The following is a 15136-nucleotide window of genomic DNA, read 5'->3' on the forward strand; positions in this document are numbered from 1 at the left end:
CCAGTGGTTGAACAAAACAGTAATGTGCAAACATCTAGCAACTCCACAGAACAAACGAGACGTGTTTTAGTTTTGTATATGTTTATTGAACCTTTGCTTCAAGCAATACACTACGTTTTCAACACAGAAATACTGTTCCTCTGAAGACTCGGTTGGCACCACTCTATATCAAGCATCTTTCTTAACCATCTAATGTCCTTACAGTTCATAAATGGGCCTAATATTGGTTTGGTGTTGTGTTTTTTGTTTTTTCCTTCTTTCTCTTCATAAGCGCAAATACTGTTTACGTGAAATGCAAGCTAAATTAATGTACGATCCTTTCCGAAATGTAAGGTGCCAGGCGTTAATAATACTTTCGCTTTCGCTTACAATACGGTCCTACGAAATACCTCGCAGGACAACTAATACAGCTTAGGTTTTTTCTTTCTCAGAGTCACTTGAAAGACAACTAATACTGCAGAACGGCTACTCATCCGTACTCCGGAGATATCGCTAATCAAACGCACATTTTCGTCACCATGCGACGTAGTGAACGCAAAAACGCATTTCGCGGTGCAATTTATGGAAAGGATCAAATAGGAACTGGAAGGTGTTTCTGGTACCGTCTAGAGTCTAGCTTCCAGAAAGCCCCCGATACTGCTAGGCACAGCAACAAAGCATCAGAGCCCGGCTACGGGTGAGAATAAATGCATAATTGCTTTCCACCAATCGGATTCCCGCGGGCGGGGAAAAAGTCTGCGAAAATTCTGAAATATAACACACGCACAAAACTATCGCTCAGTAACCTTCACTCAAACGCTCAGCCGCCCTTGTTTTTTTTTGCCAACGGTGACATCCGACGGACGGTATTCCGGTCCTCGATCGCGCTAGTTAAGCGTGACGTACTGAATGAAGTCCGAGAATAGTTCCATCGAATCTCATAACGATAGATCATCGTCCGGCTCTAGGCAGCTGAACAGATCGTTCAGCTGATCATCGCGACGCTTCGTTTTGATGACCGTTGTCGGTGGTTTGTGCTCTTTGCGTTTCTGAAATGAGCGAAATGGGAATCCTTTAGTTGGTAGTTTATTATAGCCGTACGAATTATTACTAGGTGCTACGTTTCTGTACACCTCTTCGTTTCTGAGAGAGCAATCGAGAGGAATTATATAATCAACTGTATAACTTTTATGAAAAAAAACATTGTTTTCTTAAAAATGCTCATTCCCGAACAACGATTCCCAGGCATTATCGCGGATGTGTCTAATCTTTGCGAGTATAATAATACCTTCTTTGTAGACAATTCTACTAGAGCGTTTCCAAAACGAGAAAATGTAAAACTAACCTGAAGATAAAATGAATTCTAAATATGTCACAAAAGCGACTCCAATTTGCCAAAAATTGATACAACAATGACTAATTTGAAAATGATTGGAAGTTTTGAAATGTAGTTAGCATGAGTTTGACCAACGTAAATTCATTGGCAACTTAAATTAAATTTTACAAGTTTGCTTGATGTAAAGTTTAAAACCAGATTGATGTAATTTATCTTAATTCTTATAATCTTCGTTCTTATATCTTATCCATTATTGTACTATAACTTAAGTATAAAACAATCGCTTAAAACACACAAGATACCATTCTAAAACTCTTGTAAAATTAGTGCACATAATAGAAGCAAACTATAACCACAATGAACATTTTCTTCATAACTTTTTCTATTAAATTAAAAGCACGCTAGTTCGAAGGGAAATTCGAGTATTAACTGAAAAAAATCAGAAAAATGCTCTTCTCTGAAAAACACCATTCTCTCCGTTAAAATCCCTATTCTGTGTCTGGTTTTTTTCGCTTTAATGTTAGTCGTTTTCCCCGAGAGCAATTCAAACAAACAACCATTACGAAGCAAATGTACACGCACCCAAAATGCAATTTAACGCCTCGATTACCAAGGGACTCGCTGTTTTTCTACCTTTTGTGCAACTGTAGCCCTTTCCATGCGTTGGAAAAGGAATAGAAAATGAATCCCCTCCGATGGGTTAGACAATAGCAACTGATTTTGTTTCAAGTCGAAGAGATTTGAGACCTATGATTGTTCTACTTATGCAGCTCAAGTGATACCAACGCAGCTATAATTATTGCTCAAAGTCAATAATACCCACGGTTAGCTATGGTAGCTGGCTCGGAAAGCCTGCCTCCGTACAAACAAAAACCGGGCTCGGTTTCTTAAGCAGATGCACAAGAAATAAGGCCGTTTGTAGGTCGAACAGATTGGCACCAAACAGGCAGCGGAATAAATCAAACATAATTCATTCTCAACCCTTCCGAGTTCAGGGTCCTTCATCTGTTCCGAGCTGTTTGCGTGACCTCACCAGCTTCAGGCACAACTGATCAACGACGAACGTTGCCCTGGTTGTGGCACTACGCAATGCAACCAAAAACCGCGTTGCATGTGCGAATCGGCATGCGGAAAACTGCACCGTGGCACCAGTGTATCGGAAACCCTGAGCCACGGTGTTGTTTATCGACAAAACATGCTTAATGCGATCGTAAACATGCCCAGGATCTCGATGTCCAATGTGAAATGGCCGGCATGCGGGTTCGGTGCTAGCTCCCGGAATGGACGGCGATTCGTTTTAATGACGGTGATATTTTTAGCGCCATCTAGTGACGGAATCAATGCAAATGCAATGCAATTGAAGAAAGACTTTCAACAGCAAAAAAACACCCTCCTGCCCATTAGACTACTCACAATCAGCATCGTGGAGGTCGTTTTGGTGGCCGATTCCAGGTCCGGTTCTTCGACGTTTTTCCCCGAACCGGAACCATTATCGGTCGCGTTACGGCGCAACTGCTCCAGCGTCCAGTAGTTCTTGCCAAAGCTGTCGATGTCCGTGTCGTCGTCCTCGCAGTAGTTCTCGTCCGGATTGATCTCGTCCAAATTGAGGCCCTCCTCCTCTTCCTGCTCCTCCAGGACTGGGGAAGGAAAAAAAAACAGCGGTCACGCGGTCGTTTAAAATAAAACATTCGCAACAAAACACGCTCGATAATTATGCCGCAACGCAACACCAACAGTCCTTACAGTCACGAATGTTGTCCACATCCTCTTCTTCCTCCTCGTGATCCAGGCTGTCCTCGATGTCCGTATCGTCCGGTTCGGACTTGATGACACACAAGGGACCACCACCACCACCACCACCTTGTGCCGCGTTTGTCCGTCGTCCTCCAATCCGTGCCCCAGCCGGTGGTACACCGTCCGGTTCCTCATCTGCCTCCTCGTCCAGGATCTCCGTCTTAATGGTGCTGAGTGTCCCCGAATGCCCACCAGTTCCAGCAACCGGACCGACCAAGCTGAGCCGTTTCGGGCGTTGTTCTACCGACACCACGAGCTGCTGTTGACCGGCAGCCTTCTGGCGCTTGGGTGTCTTCGGTGTGGTCGTGTCCTCGGGCAGCGCAATCGGTGCGTTGTGCCGCCGGAACCGGATGATGATGTTCTTCCCGTCAATGACCTTGTTGTGATTGGCCTGGAACGCTTGGATCGCTTCGTCCACGTTCGTGAAGCGTATGAACGCGTACCGGGTGTGCTTGATGCGTTGCGCGTGTCCGATATCGATGCGTTTGGCCGCGGGAAACATTTGCTTCACCGTCTGCACCGTGACCACGTTCGGCAGGTTGCCAATGAACAGCGTGTACGGATCGATGTCCTCCGGTTGCACCTGAAAAGGGAGTGTGTATGAGTGGTAGGGAGGTTGGGAAAACGAATTCAGAAACCCCATCTGCGCCGGGGAGGAAAATCAAGCGTCCCAGGTGCGAAAGTGGAAATACATTTTTTTATAAAGCATTTTTTTTTAAATATGGCACACAAACAGCGCGTCCTTATTGTCTTCGTTCACGTTTCACCACACGCGCGTACGAACGCACGAAATTTACATAAGCCACCCGGAAATCGGCAAATAATGAGCTGCACGCAGAGTCTGCACATCGCTAGAAGTCGCTTTTTTCGTTTTTATTCCGAACGCCACCCAGCCCAGGACACTCCACCCGGCGGCTGAAGGACGAAACGGTGCAAGGATTACTGTTGAAAGGGTAAAAAGCATTTGCATACACACACACACGGAGCACGTGAGCGAAAACAAACATAAGCGGTGGGGGAAAAAGACAAAAAGAAGCTCCGGAACCAGATAGAACCATGGTCGTCCGTTCTGGTTGGGCTTGCCCGGAAGCGAGAGTATGGCCGGAACGGTACGGTGGTCATGGCAAGATAAGCGGGCGCATTTTGGACGCCTTCCAAATAATTTAACGCTCTGACATCGGAGGACACCGCCTGGCATCGGAGAAGCGACTCGACTCAGCGTGAGTGTATGATAACAAACTTGGAGCCTGTGGATGGCTCGTTTTTTTTTGCGTTTTTCTTTGCCTCCAAAGTCCGGCTCCATGCTGCTAGTGGCAAAACACGGGCACAAAGCACACCATTCAAACTGTCCACGTGGGTGATTGGATGGTGGCTGTTCATCGTCTCGTAGCGTCTCGTGTGGGCAGGAGAGCAAATTAAAAAAAAAGGCGGAACAAAAAAGAACTAATCTTGTCCCCGAGCTCGAAAGCCAGGCTCTGCTGGCAGGCTAAACGTTCGGAATTTTTGAACACTTGCCATGCACCATCGACGACCAAAAGGACGAGCGCAGGACGTGTAGGAAAAAAAACCGAGGGGGCTGGATTAAAGGACATTCGCTAACCTTGGCACGGCTGCAGTTTGCCCAAAAGCCTGAACGCCGGTTTCACCGGACACGGGGTTTTGGCAAAGGCGAGCTCAGCCCGGCTCGGAATGGAATGGCACGTGGTGACACGGTTACACGCTTTTTCTGCCGGACATGTTGAAATGCAAACCCCAAGCGGGAGTGGGTGGGTTTGAAGCGACTATTAATTAACGATATAATAAATCAACCCGATAGCCAAGTATTCCCCACGGTGGGATTACACTCGAGCGATGGGATGAAGTCCCGTTTTTTCGGTGATGAAGTGTGACAAAAGCGACCGAGAGCTGCCCAATTTGCATTTCCATCCCGAAGTGCATCGGCTGATTTGCATATCAGCTTTTGTGGAGCGAGCGAGCGTGCGGTTTTTGATTTCCACCAGGTAATACCGTCACTGAAACGGGGTCAATTGAATCAAGCAAACACTGGGCAGCAGAACTGATCAGTAGGCGACGCTTCGGGACAATGTAACACACGCGCGTGTCGGGTGTTGAGGTACAAAGGGGATGCTGTCGAATCGTTTAACCTAGAAATCCAACAGCAGGCACTAAAAGTGAATGTGGCGTCCTGTTTCACGGGTTTATGGTCACAGATCGGGGCGTTAAGATACGTGCGTACGACAGTCGGCTGCAGTTAAGATGGCGTATCTGTAAATGAAGATATTGTCCGATGGGGGCGCCCAAAAAAACAAAAACCTTCTGTTCTGCAAAAATGTTCTGCTAAATGCTTTTTTGGTGGTTGATTTTTCGCTTAAATTTATTATTCCGAATTCTGCACGCACAATGCAAGAGCGAAGCGAAATACAATACTTCCCTTATATGTGGGAGTGTTTTACGACCGACGTCGTGCTATTTGCATTGAATGGATGGAAGGACACCAACACAGGATACACACACACACACACACATCCACCACCCAGCAGCCCATCGAATGGGCCACCTAAAGCCTTACTTTTACAATCTCAAAACTTTTGCTGCCAAAACCAGGCCGGCAAAAGTTCGCTCGGCGTGAGACGTTCGTTTAGCTTTCGTCCGTTTTCATGGGGAGCTATTTTTTTTTGTTGCGTCCCAAAATTCACCCAACGGAAGGACGGAAAGCCATCTCGGCACATCCAACGCCCAGCTTGTGGAAACTTTTAATTCGCTCCTCGAAAAAAACTTTCCATCCAAGGCATCTCTGCCCGCCCAGCCGTTAACACAAAACGCTCGACGCGCGGACGACTCTCGGTAAATTACACTCTGCATAAGCCGGAATCGATAAAGCAATTCGGCCCAGGGCCCTCCAAACTCCCATCCTTGCCCCCCCAAGGGAACGCAAAACCAGCACTGCAATGGGATTTAACTCAAGCGCGCTAGCCATATGTTTAATGCATCGGAGCCATTTATGCTCATAAAAATTAATAAGCCTCGCTCTAAATGAATTAGGTCACATTTCACGGCGCCGGAAGCACACGATGGCCCCCGGGGAAGGGCGGGGGAAAGTAAGAGAAGCGAGAGAGGCGCATATTTTGGCGCACATTGTCGAATGTCCCACCCACTCGCACTCTCGTCGCCGTCGATCGCATTGATATTCCAATTGACATGCTCGATGACAAGCGTGCCAGCAAATTGGACAAATCCCCAGGCCAAGGATCCATCGAGCCGGGCCGTATAACCAACCGTTGCGACCTCCAAATAAGCAGATTGGTCCATCGGGTTTATCCTTGTACACTCACAATCCATAGCCAGCCGTTAGCCAGCATGCAAACAGCGCATCCACGTGCATTGGCGTATCCTTTCACCGAAATGAGCGCGCTAAACGCGTCGCTAGAGCTGCGTGCCAATACGCATGGGATTCACGGGGAATGCCGGAAACGAACCACACACACACACACACACACACACACACACACACAGGGAATGCCCTCCCAACTCAAACTGCAACGTTGGAGCAAAAGGGGAAAAGTTTGCCCTTTTCGCCCGGCACAAAAACCCCCTCGAAATGCAACCGCAGCGTGCCTCCAGGCGCGCGTGAGTGTGTGGCTGTTGGCCAGAATTATATATGATGCCTGTGGTTGTTTACCGAAACCCATCCCTTATGGATGAGCAGTGGCGACCGCATATTGGCGCATATGTACGAGGATCCTGTCCCATGCGGGCAACATTTGGGGTGAAAGCGTGCTGCAAAACGCGTACGAAGCTTCAGGGAGTTCGGTTCAGGAATCGGTGTGGTCTGAGACGCTGCCGTGGAGCTGGTTTTTGGATGTTTTTTTTTTTTGTTTGTCTTCCGCATGTTGGGTAGGGATTTTGGTTTTGAGCTCCGTACTCCGGGGAGACCAAATGCAGCACAAGTTATTGTTTACGGGAGGCTTCTTGATGAATGCAAACGGGGAAAAAAAAGAAACACGCTGGAAAAGCGCCCACCCCGAGCGCCACTATATTTGATATATATGATGGTATGAAAATATGCTGAGCTTTGGGAAATTTGGGCCGACTTTGAGCGATGGGAAAGCATATTTCTGGGATGCTTTTTCTGGGGTAGATGGGGAGTTACGGTGTCGGCACGCATCAGCATCCGTTCGGGAGATTAGGTTTTTCGCTTCCGTGGTGTTACATAATGTAATGGAAAGGACAACTGTACATTTGCCCCAACTGCCATGGAGGGTGGGAAACAACACAAAAGTGTACTGACGTGCAAAAATGCAATCGCAGTAGGCATCTCAGAAAAGTAAACACACTTTTGAGAACAAAATGGTGAGAGCTTTTGAGGCTAGTAATAAATAATGAAAAGTTACAGTGGTTTCAGTTGTTGAAGAAGTGAACAGATAAAATTCTGTACGTGAGATGATTAGACTTGAGATATTTTACACAACACACATAATACCTTGCTACTTTCAAGGACTCGTTCACAGAAGGTGCAATAGGAACCATTTTAGACTGATTAAGTAATACAAAGAAAGTCGAATAAAAAAAACCTACATTATAATAAACCAAGCACGCCTCTTCAGCAGATATGAAAAACCACTTTATACTCCAGCCCCGTTGGGCTAATGTAATTACGAAATGTAAAGGAAAACCGTTCGCACGTGCACCAGCATCCTGGTGGAAAGCGTGCACATTCTCACATCAAGATTTGCTTATTCAAAAAAAAAAAAGAAAACCCAGGAAAACCAGGAAAATTGACACACACATCAACGCGCCACATAATGGGCCACTCGACCAAAAAGTGTGGGAGGTGGATGGGCTCGATTATATTTCATCACCGCTTAATGGGGCGCACTTTCGAGTTTATGGCACCGCACGGCGCATAATAACCGCATGATTGTGCCGCTGGCACGCACGATTTGTTATCGTGATCAGCACCATCAGCGCCAAACACGTCGTAAATTTCGCACCAAACCTCCAAACGCCGCGTCCTTAGGCACATTAGGGATGGGAAGTGATTTTAATGAAGAAGCAGCAAACAACGCAAACAAAAAAACTGCTAGTTCCAATTCCCTCCCTAGGGGAGGCGTCGTAATTGTCCTTCCTTCTTGTCATGGGAAAAGCGTTCACAAGCATGCAAGCGGTTTCACTACTCACCACGGGTTTCTGATCGGAGTTGCGTGTCTTCCGTTCGACCATGATTTTTCCCGCCCCAAACGGAATCCGGCCAATGTGCTTCATGACGCTGTCCACGTCGGCTTCCGGTTTCAGGTGCACCACACAGTACCTTCGCAGGGGCATGGAAAAGAGAACCGAAAGCGGGTTAAAATGGGCCATCAGGTTGACGGGTTTGGCCTCGGCATGCACTCGTTAGAACACGCCAAATCGACACGCTTCTCAGAGGCTGCAGATTCCCGACACGATTCCCGTTGCCAATACCTGTGGCTGGTACTGACCTTGGCGTTGCTGGACGATGGAAAATCACATTCTCGATGCTAGCCGAGAAGCCTTGCACGATTTCCTTGCTCAGGTCCGGATCCGGGAACCGCAGCAGCAGGACGTGCGGTTTTCGCAGCTGCCCGACCGCTTCCATCTCGACCAGAATCGCCTTCCGGGCATCCTCGAAGCGCCAGTTCTTGTTCGGGTGCTTGATGGGGGACGTTTGGACGGACTTTTCCGCCTGGTGCAGGTCGCTGGAGAAATCGAACGATCTGGGAACGAGAACACGTCCCGATTAATCTCGTGCAAGGTTTCCGGAGTCTTAGATCACACCACACATGTGTAACTTTTGCATGGCACCACACGAGTTTGGTAACGAACACCGAGCCACGGAATAACTAAAAACAAACAAACATAAAAAAACAACAGAAAAATGAGCGAATAAACAAAAGACAACTGCTGCTTACATGCGACTCTTCCGACGGTGTTTGGCGCCATGCAGCAGGTTCAACATTCGCCGCGGACAATCGGACATTCTGCGCGCACTCAGCCCGGAACAACGTCTATCGGCCGCGCCGGTTCGAAACGGAATGCCGCGACCATCTCCGACGAGACCGTCCTGTTCGAGCGAAAGCGGCTGAATGAAATCACGCGACGGCAGCATCTCCTCGGCGAAGTCGGTAAAATCGAAGTCGGACGTTTCGAAGCCGGAATCCACATTAAACCCCTCGCCCGCCGCCTTCCCCAGCGGACGCGGTACCGCCGACTGCTGCTGACAGCGGTGTGGTGGTCCACCAGCGCCACCACCGACGACGATCCGCTTGCTGGCGGTAGCGTGCGGCACCAGTGAATACCGACTCGAAAAGCTCGCCCTGCACTGCATCACTTTCGGGTAAACGGGAAAAGGGCGTTTTATTGGCACATTTTACAACAGATAAATCACCTTTCTGGCAAAGCGTGGCCCTTTTGGCCTACGTGCTTGCTTGCTGCTCTCGTGTGCGTCCTGGCATACGTACCGTTGTTGTTCAGCCACTGTCCTTTCGTCCTCATGCAGACTCCGTTGGGTTGCACACACACGGACACACGGGTAGCCACGGAAAGTTTATCTCTCCCCTTCTCCGGTGTGCGCAACGCCGTCCCGTTTGTTGGCGGTCTCTGTCGCACACTCCTCCCCCACCGGTGTGCCAACGTTCTTTGTGCTTATCCAACACCGTCCATACCGACCCGCTGGCGAACGGTTGGGGTAGGTTTCTGCTAGTATTTACCACCCACCCGATCGATAAAAACATAAACATCAAATGCGTCTCCGTTCATTGGGGGTGGTGGTGGAAAATTGGCGAGAAAGCTTGAGCGCAAGCCCGACACTCGGAGAGGATTCCGACACCGTTCTTTCGATTCGAACTGCAGTAATTTTACGGATTTGAACACCCCCAGTAACGGAAACGACCTGTGGGTGAAGCGTGATACAGATCGACTAGTTTTATTGCTAATGCGTGCTAATGCTCTTCGTCAGCCTTTTGCGGGCTCATCATGGCGACCAATTCGGACGGTGCGCGAAAATAATCCTCCAGCAAGAGGACATTTTTGTCATTTATTTTGTACCTCGATTCCTGCCACGGTAAGATGCCACCAAGCGGAACCGGTGCAACGTCTCCGCGCTGGAAGTTGAACTTCTTTGTAATCAGCGGTATCTGTCCCTCGAACACGGCGAGATATCTAAAACGGAAGCAATCTGGCTGTTATTTGGTGTTCAACCATTGCATAAGCTACATACTTTTTATCGTTGCGGTAGATCCTCAATGGATAACGATTTATGACGACACGGATGACCACGTTGATGAGCAGGAAAAATCCCAGAAAATACAGCAAGTCCGTTTCGTTGGCCGTTAGTGTGGCGTGCTCGATCTCGAACGGAACGACAATGTGACGAAAGTCATTCCAATACGTGTACACGCAGAAACTGCCAAGCGCCGCAAAACTGAACGATGTTACAATGTTGCATGCTGGAAAATATGACGGGAAAAAAAGGGAATAAACCAAATCAGTCCTTTCTTAGTTACTACTTCAGTCCTTTTCAACATGGCTCGGTCCGCAACCGAAATTGACAGCATTCCGACATTTTTCCGACACTTTGCAATCCAGCTTGACATCTTCATTCTGTTTGTAAACATTGCACAAAGTTGTGTGAAAACAAAGTGAGAACGGTATCCGATGGAAAATAGTGCAACAGATCACATAACATGAATATTCTCCCGAAAAAGAGGTAACTTATCGCAATCTGCAAAAAGATGTTGATTTACGTTCGGCAAGAGCTTGAGGCTATTTGAAATTCAAATCTAATCCCTGCACGTGCTTACATTTTAGGTGGCATGTCCGCACGAAGGATAACATCGCCCGGGTACGGCGCGATGAAGCCAAAGCAGCGGAAGAGGAAAAAGAAAGGCAACGCAGAATCGATTTAGCTGATCAGGAAGCTCGAATTCAGTTACTTCGCCAGAAAACACGTGCTACTCAGGGTGATCAATCTAACGCGACTTCCTCGGAACATAACGAGGTGGATCATCGACTTGCTCGGAAAGAACACGTTAATTTTTTCTCCGAACTCGAGGAAGGCAAGCACGACGGAGTTAAACGAAGCAATGTGGAGCACGAAAAGGAAAAGAAAGAGGAACAGGAAAAATATGAAAAACAGATCGGATATCTTACGTATCTCGGGCAGGATACTAACGAAGCGTTAGGTAAACGCGACTGGTACGATGAGGCACCAGCGCGAAAAGATCAATTGGATGACCTCGGCAAGCCAGTAGAAGTTGGGATGAAAACCAAAAACTACCACGATCCGCTGAACGTGATACGTAGGAACGTACCGAGTTCAACGTCGTCGTTGCCTTCAGTTGGTGCAACTTCAAAGCAGTTAGAAACAGTTGAACCAGCTCCAGTGCAAGCAGTGCAATCGAAAACACCATATCAACCATTGATAGAGCGAACTAAGCGTAAAGAATCGCGAAAAAGGCGATTTAGTGATGATTCCTCAGATTCGTCTCACTCAAAAAAGAAGAAAAAGAAGCACAAAAGACACAGTGAAAAGAAGAGAAAAAAAGATAAACACAAGAAAAAGAAGCAGTATAAATCGAGTACCGATGAAGAGGATAGCACAGATGAAGAAGCAGCAACGGCTAAAAAAGTTCAACTGGAGCTGTTGCGCAAAGAACGTCTAAACCGAGAGCGCGAAGAAAAAGAAAGGACGGAACGAATGCTAGCAAAACTACGGGGCGATCCCGTACCAGCGCCAAAGCCGAAAGCAACACTGCAAAATCCTGTACCACGCCAAAAGTACAATTCCCAATTTAACCCAGAGCTCGCAAAACAAAACTACGAATAAACAAAAGTCGTACGGAGTTCTACTCTAATGACAAGTTTATTACCAACCAGCTAACTTTTACAAATATTTCCCAAACCATTTATGATCGACTGGTGACAACCATCTGTGACACCCTCCAAAATTGTTTTGGATGATGTATTTGAAATTCCAGGGATTCAAATTTTCCCGCTGCGAACGTTCTTCTTCCGCTTTGATGTTCTCCAACATCTCCTGCGAGACGACCATGGCCTTGAATGGGAGCTTAGGGCAAACGATGTCAAGAATCTGTTTCGCTTCTAAAAACTCCAGCTCACCGGCCAGTTCTACTATCACTCGGCCGCTTTTCACGGGCGTAACGTAATGATCAATTGCCCCCTTGCCGCCTCCCATACGTTGTCCCTGACCTTTTTTAGTCACCGGCTGCCAAGGTGCTTCGACACGCCAAATCGCAAACATACGACTCGTATCCATTTTGCGACCAATCGTAAGACGCAACATTTCAAAGTGGCCCCACCTCAATCTGCCTCCACCCGTGGCAATGATGCCGTACTGTTTATGGACGAGTGAGTTGTGTACCATCTCAGGGCCACGCATCCATTTAAGCTTTTTCTGCATTTTCGGCGCGCGCAGGTTGCTCGGTAGTTGCGGAACCTTATCCATGAAGCGAAGCTTCGGCTTTTCAGGTATCTGAATATCTGTTACGAATGGAAGCATATCGATGGAATAGGTATTCACCAAGCGAGATGAGAAAATACTCACTGTCATATTTTATAGGAGGTGCAAAATACTTAATGCCGGCAGTTTGCTGGCCTAGGGGACCGCGCAGGATTCCTACCAAAAATGAGGAAGATAAATATTCCATCTCATGGCACTACACAAAATCAGTACCTACCCGTTAGCAAAGGCCGTAGCTTTTTACAATTCGCTAACATTATGGTAGTATAGTTGACAAAATCACGAAAGTATATCTAAAAATTGCGTAAACAGTCTGCAGTCCGCAGTGTTTTGATCACAATTTTTGTGCATGTTCTGAAATGTCAATTTCAATTCGAACTCCCACCACTAGAGGGATACTTCGCGGGCATCCACAGCACGTCAAATCATACCGTGCTGCCAACCGCACAGCTTTAAACATCTGTTTATGTTTTGCGGGCTATTCTTGCCGGCTCAGATTCACGCAATGGCAAATTTTTCTTGAGTTTTAAAACATTACCTCACTTTAGCCCAACTATATCTAGACACATATTTAATGAAAATGATCCGAAAAAAACACTAAAATAATCGTTTGGGCTGGTACGATAAAGATATCCCCAAAAATCCCACAAGCAAAACTTACTCACCGGTTAGATAGTATTCCATGGGGGCTCGGTAGATAATGTTAAAACCGGGAGGTATATTATCCTTTTTCAAGAAGTAATCTTCCCGTTTTACGACTGCTTTTCTGTACAATACATCCGATGTAGTAAAACTTCGGCGACTACAAAGAAATGCGTATTTTAGCTTTGAATGCAATGTTATACATTTTTCTTCTAATAACTCACAATGCTGGGGGTGTCACAAATACTGACTTTCTGCTTAAGTAGAATAGTGGGCATATTTTGTTCTTCAAATTTTGCACTAGATGATGGCTCAACATCGTTATTCGCTTCTGTAAAGATGGAATATCACACAGGAAAATAGCTTTATTTACTTCTTTTAGCTATCATGCTCGTTGCATGATAGTGACAGAATATGCTGTCAAAATAAAACATAAACACTGGGAATAGCACGTACGTGTACGAACTTTTGCTACCGGAGAAAGAAATCAATTACGATCTGTACAATGAAATTGTTAATTATTATTGGAGCTTTGATTTCTACACAGTGTTTGGTAAGTTGGCTGTAAGTCTTCAAATTGAAATTCACTGAAATCCTTATTGGGATATTATTGTGTTTAGCAAACATTAGCAGAATTCTCTGCCGATGACTGTCGAGAACTGGGACTTATCAAATCGCAGCTATTCTGCTCGTCTTGCAACAGTTTAAGCGATTACGGACTAGTAGAGCTAAAGTAGGTAGACATCACTGCTGGCACGAAAATCATTGTTACTAACATGGCCTTCTATTGTAGAGAGCACTGTCTAGAATGCTGCCAGAAAGACACCGCCAGCGATGCAAAACTGAAAGTGTACCCAATGGCCGTACTGGAGGTGTGCACGTGTAAATTTGGAGCTTACCCACAGATCCAAGCTTTCATCAAAAGTGACCGGCCGGCAAAGTTCCCTAACCTCACCATCAAATATGTACGTGGCTTAGATCCCATTGTTAAGCTAATGGATGCGGAAGGCAATGTTAAGGAAACGCTTTCCATCAACAAATGGAACACAGATACCGTGCAAGAGTTTTTCGAAACTCGGCTGGAAAAAGCCGAAAATGATGATTACCTCAACACAAATCGTGTGTGATTAGCACATTTTCTAAAACAGCAATAAAATTGGGACAAAAAATGAAGTACAGTTAAATTTTCGTACAACAATATACCGACCAGGACGCATACCAAAACTTACACCGCTTAATTGATTAAGCAACCCTGTTTTGGATATAAAAATAGGATTAACAAGCACAGCGCCATCAAAAATAATGAACACAGATGATCAAGTTCACAAAATTGATCAAATGAAGAAAAAAACTCATGACAATAAAATTGACCAAAAGAACCTTTTTTAGTTGTAGCTCTGCATCAGACATCTTGATCATGCTTGCAGAGTCAATTAGTTTCACATGAATTAGAGCCAGTCATCAAATAATGGATAATAAATTTATCAAAAACTATTGTTTTAAGAATTCAAATTGCCCTTTGTTGTTACTTTTGATAAATTTTCGATATACCACCGGAAATCTAATTCTTTTCAATTTAAATTTTTTTACCTTAGAAACAAATACGAGGATTATCTCACTCAATTTATGATAATCAAATTAAACGATTATAGAATTGGAGTTCAATGTAAATAAATATTCATATTTTCCCAAAAATAGAACGCCTCTCATTTTAGTAACGCTAATATGCGTTAGTATCTAGGGAGATTTCAATGCCAAAAAAGCCAGAGAATGAAGATAGTTTAAGAACCATGATATTTAAAAGCTCAACAGCTTTTTACAAAACTGCCAGCATTTTGGTAACAGAAATTGAGACGTACATCGAGATTCGTTCAGCAATCTGGAATCGC

The 15136-nt window shown here is 45.9% G+C and overlaps 5 protein-coding genes across 5 annotated transcripts; 2 read left to right on the forward strand and 3 right to left on the reverse strand.

Moving 5' to 3' along the window:
* Positions 1–75: 75 nt before the first annotated feature.
* LOC128723586 (uncharacterized) lies at positions 76–9619 on the reverse strand. The gene is made up of 7 exons (XM_053817342.1): positions 9586–9619; positions 9037–9454; positions 8587–8841; positions 8288–8417; positions 3059–3692; positions 2729–2952; positions 76–1028 (listed from the first exon to the last, which is right to left on the reverse strand). The coding sequence occupies exons 1-7, from the start codon at positions 9617–9619 to the stop codon at positions 918–920; spliced, it is 1806 nt and encodes a 601-aa protein (XP_053673317.1). The 3' UTR covers positions 76–917.
* A 446-nt stretch (positions 9620–10065) lies between these two features.
* On the reverse strand, positions 10066–13566 carry LOC128724391 (uncharacterized). Its single transcript, XM_053818117.1, has 4 exons — positions 13472–13566; positions 13271–13407; positions 10344–10572; positions 10066–10285 (listed from the first exon to the last, which is right to left on the reverse strand). Exons 1-4 carry the CDS (start codon positions 13564–13566, stop codon positions 10066–10068), a joined length of 681 nt encoding a protein of 226 aa, XP_053674092.1.
* Positions 10739–12096, forward strand: LOC128722613 (leukocyte receptor cluster member 1 homolog). Its single transcript, XM_053816286.1, has 2 exons — positions 10739–10832; positions 10934–12096. The coding sequence occupies exons 1-2, from the start codon at positions 10810–10812 to the stop codon at positions 11949–11951; spliced, it is 1041 nt and encodes a 346-aa protein (XP_053672261.1). The 5' UTR covers positions 10739–10809; the 3' UTR covers positions 11952–12096.
* Positions 12004–12862, reverse strand: LOC128722614 (39S ribosomal protein L16, mitochondrial). Its single transcript, XM_053816287.1, has 3 exons — positions 12823–12862; positions 12690–12761; positions 12004–12625 (listed from the first exon to the last, which is right to left on the reverse strand). The coding sequence occupies exons 1-3, from the start codon at positions 12860–12862 to the stop codon at positions 12009–12011; spliced, it is 729 nt and encodes a 242-aa protein (XP_053672262.1). The 3' UTR covers positions 12004–12008.
* Positions 13567–13714: 148 nt separating the features above from the next.
* LOC128725412 (selenoprotein F) lies at positions 13715–14615 on the forward strand. The gene is made up of 3 exons (XM_053819154.1): positions 13715–13800; positions 13868–13980; positions 14041–14615. Exons 1-3 carry the CDS (start codon positions 13753–13755, stop codon positions 14372–14374), a joined length of 495 nt encoding a protein of 164 aa, XP_053675129.1. The 5' UTR covers positions 13715–13752; the 3' UTR covers positions 14375–14615.
* Positions 14616–15136: the final 521 nt, after the last annotated feature.

Source organism: Anopheles nili, chromosome 3 (genome assembly GCF_943737925.1).
Source record: "Anopheles nili chromosome 3, idAnoNiliSN_F5_01, whole genome shotgun sequence".
In the NCBI taxonomy this organism is placed as follows: domain Eukaryota; kingdom Metazoa; phylum Arthropoda; class Insecta; order Diptera; family Culicidae; genus Anopheles; species Anopheles nili.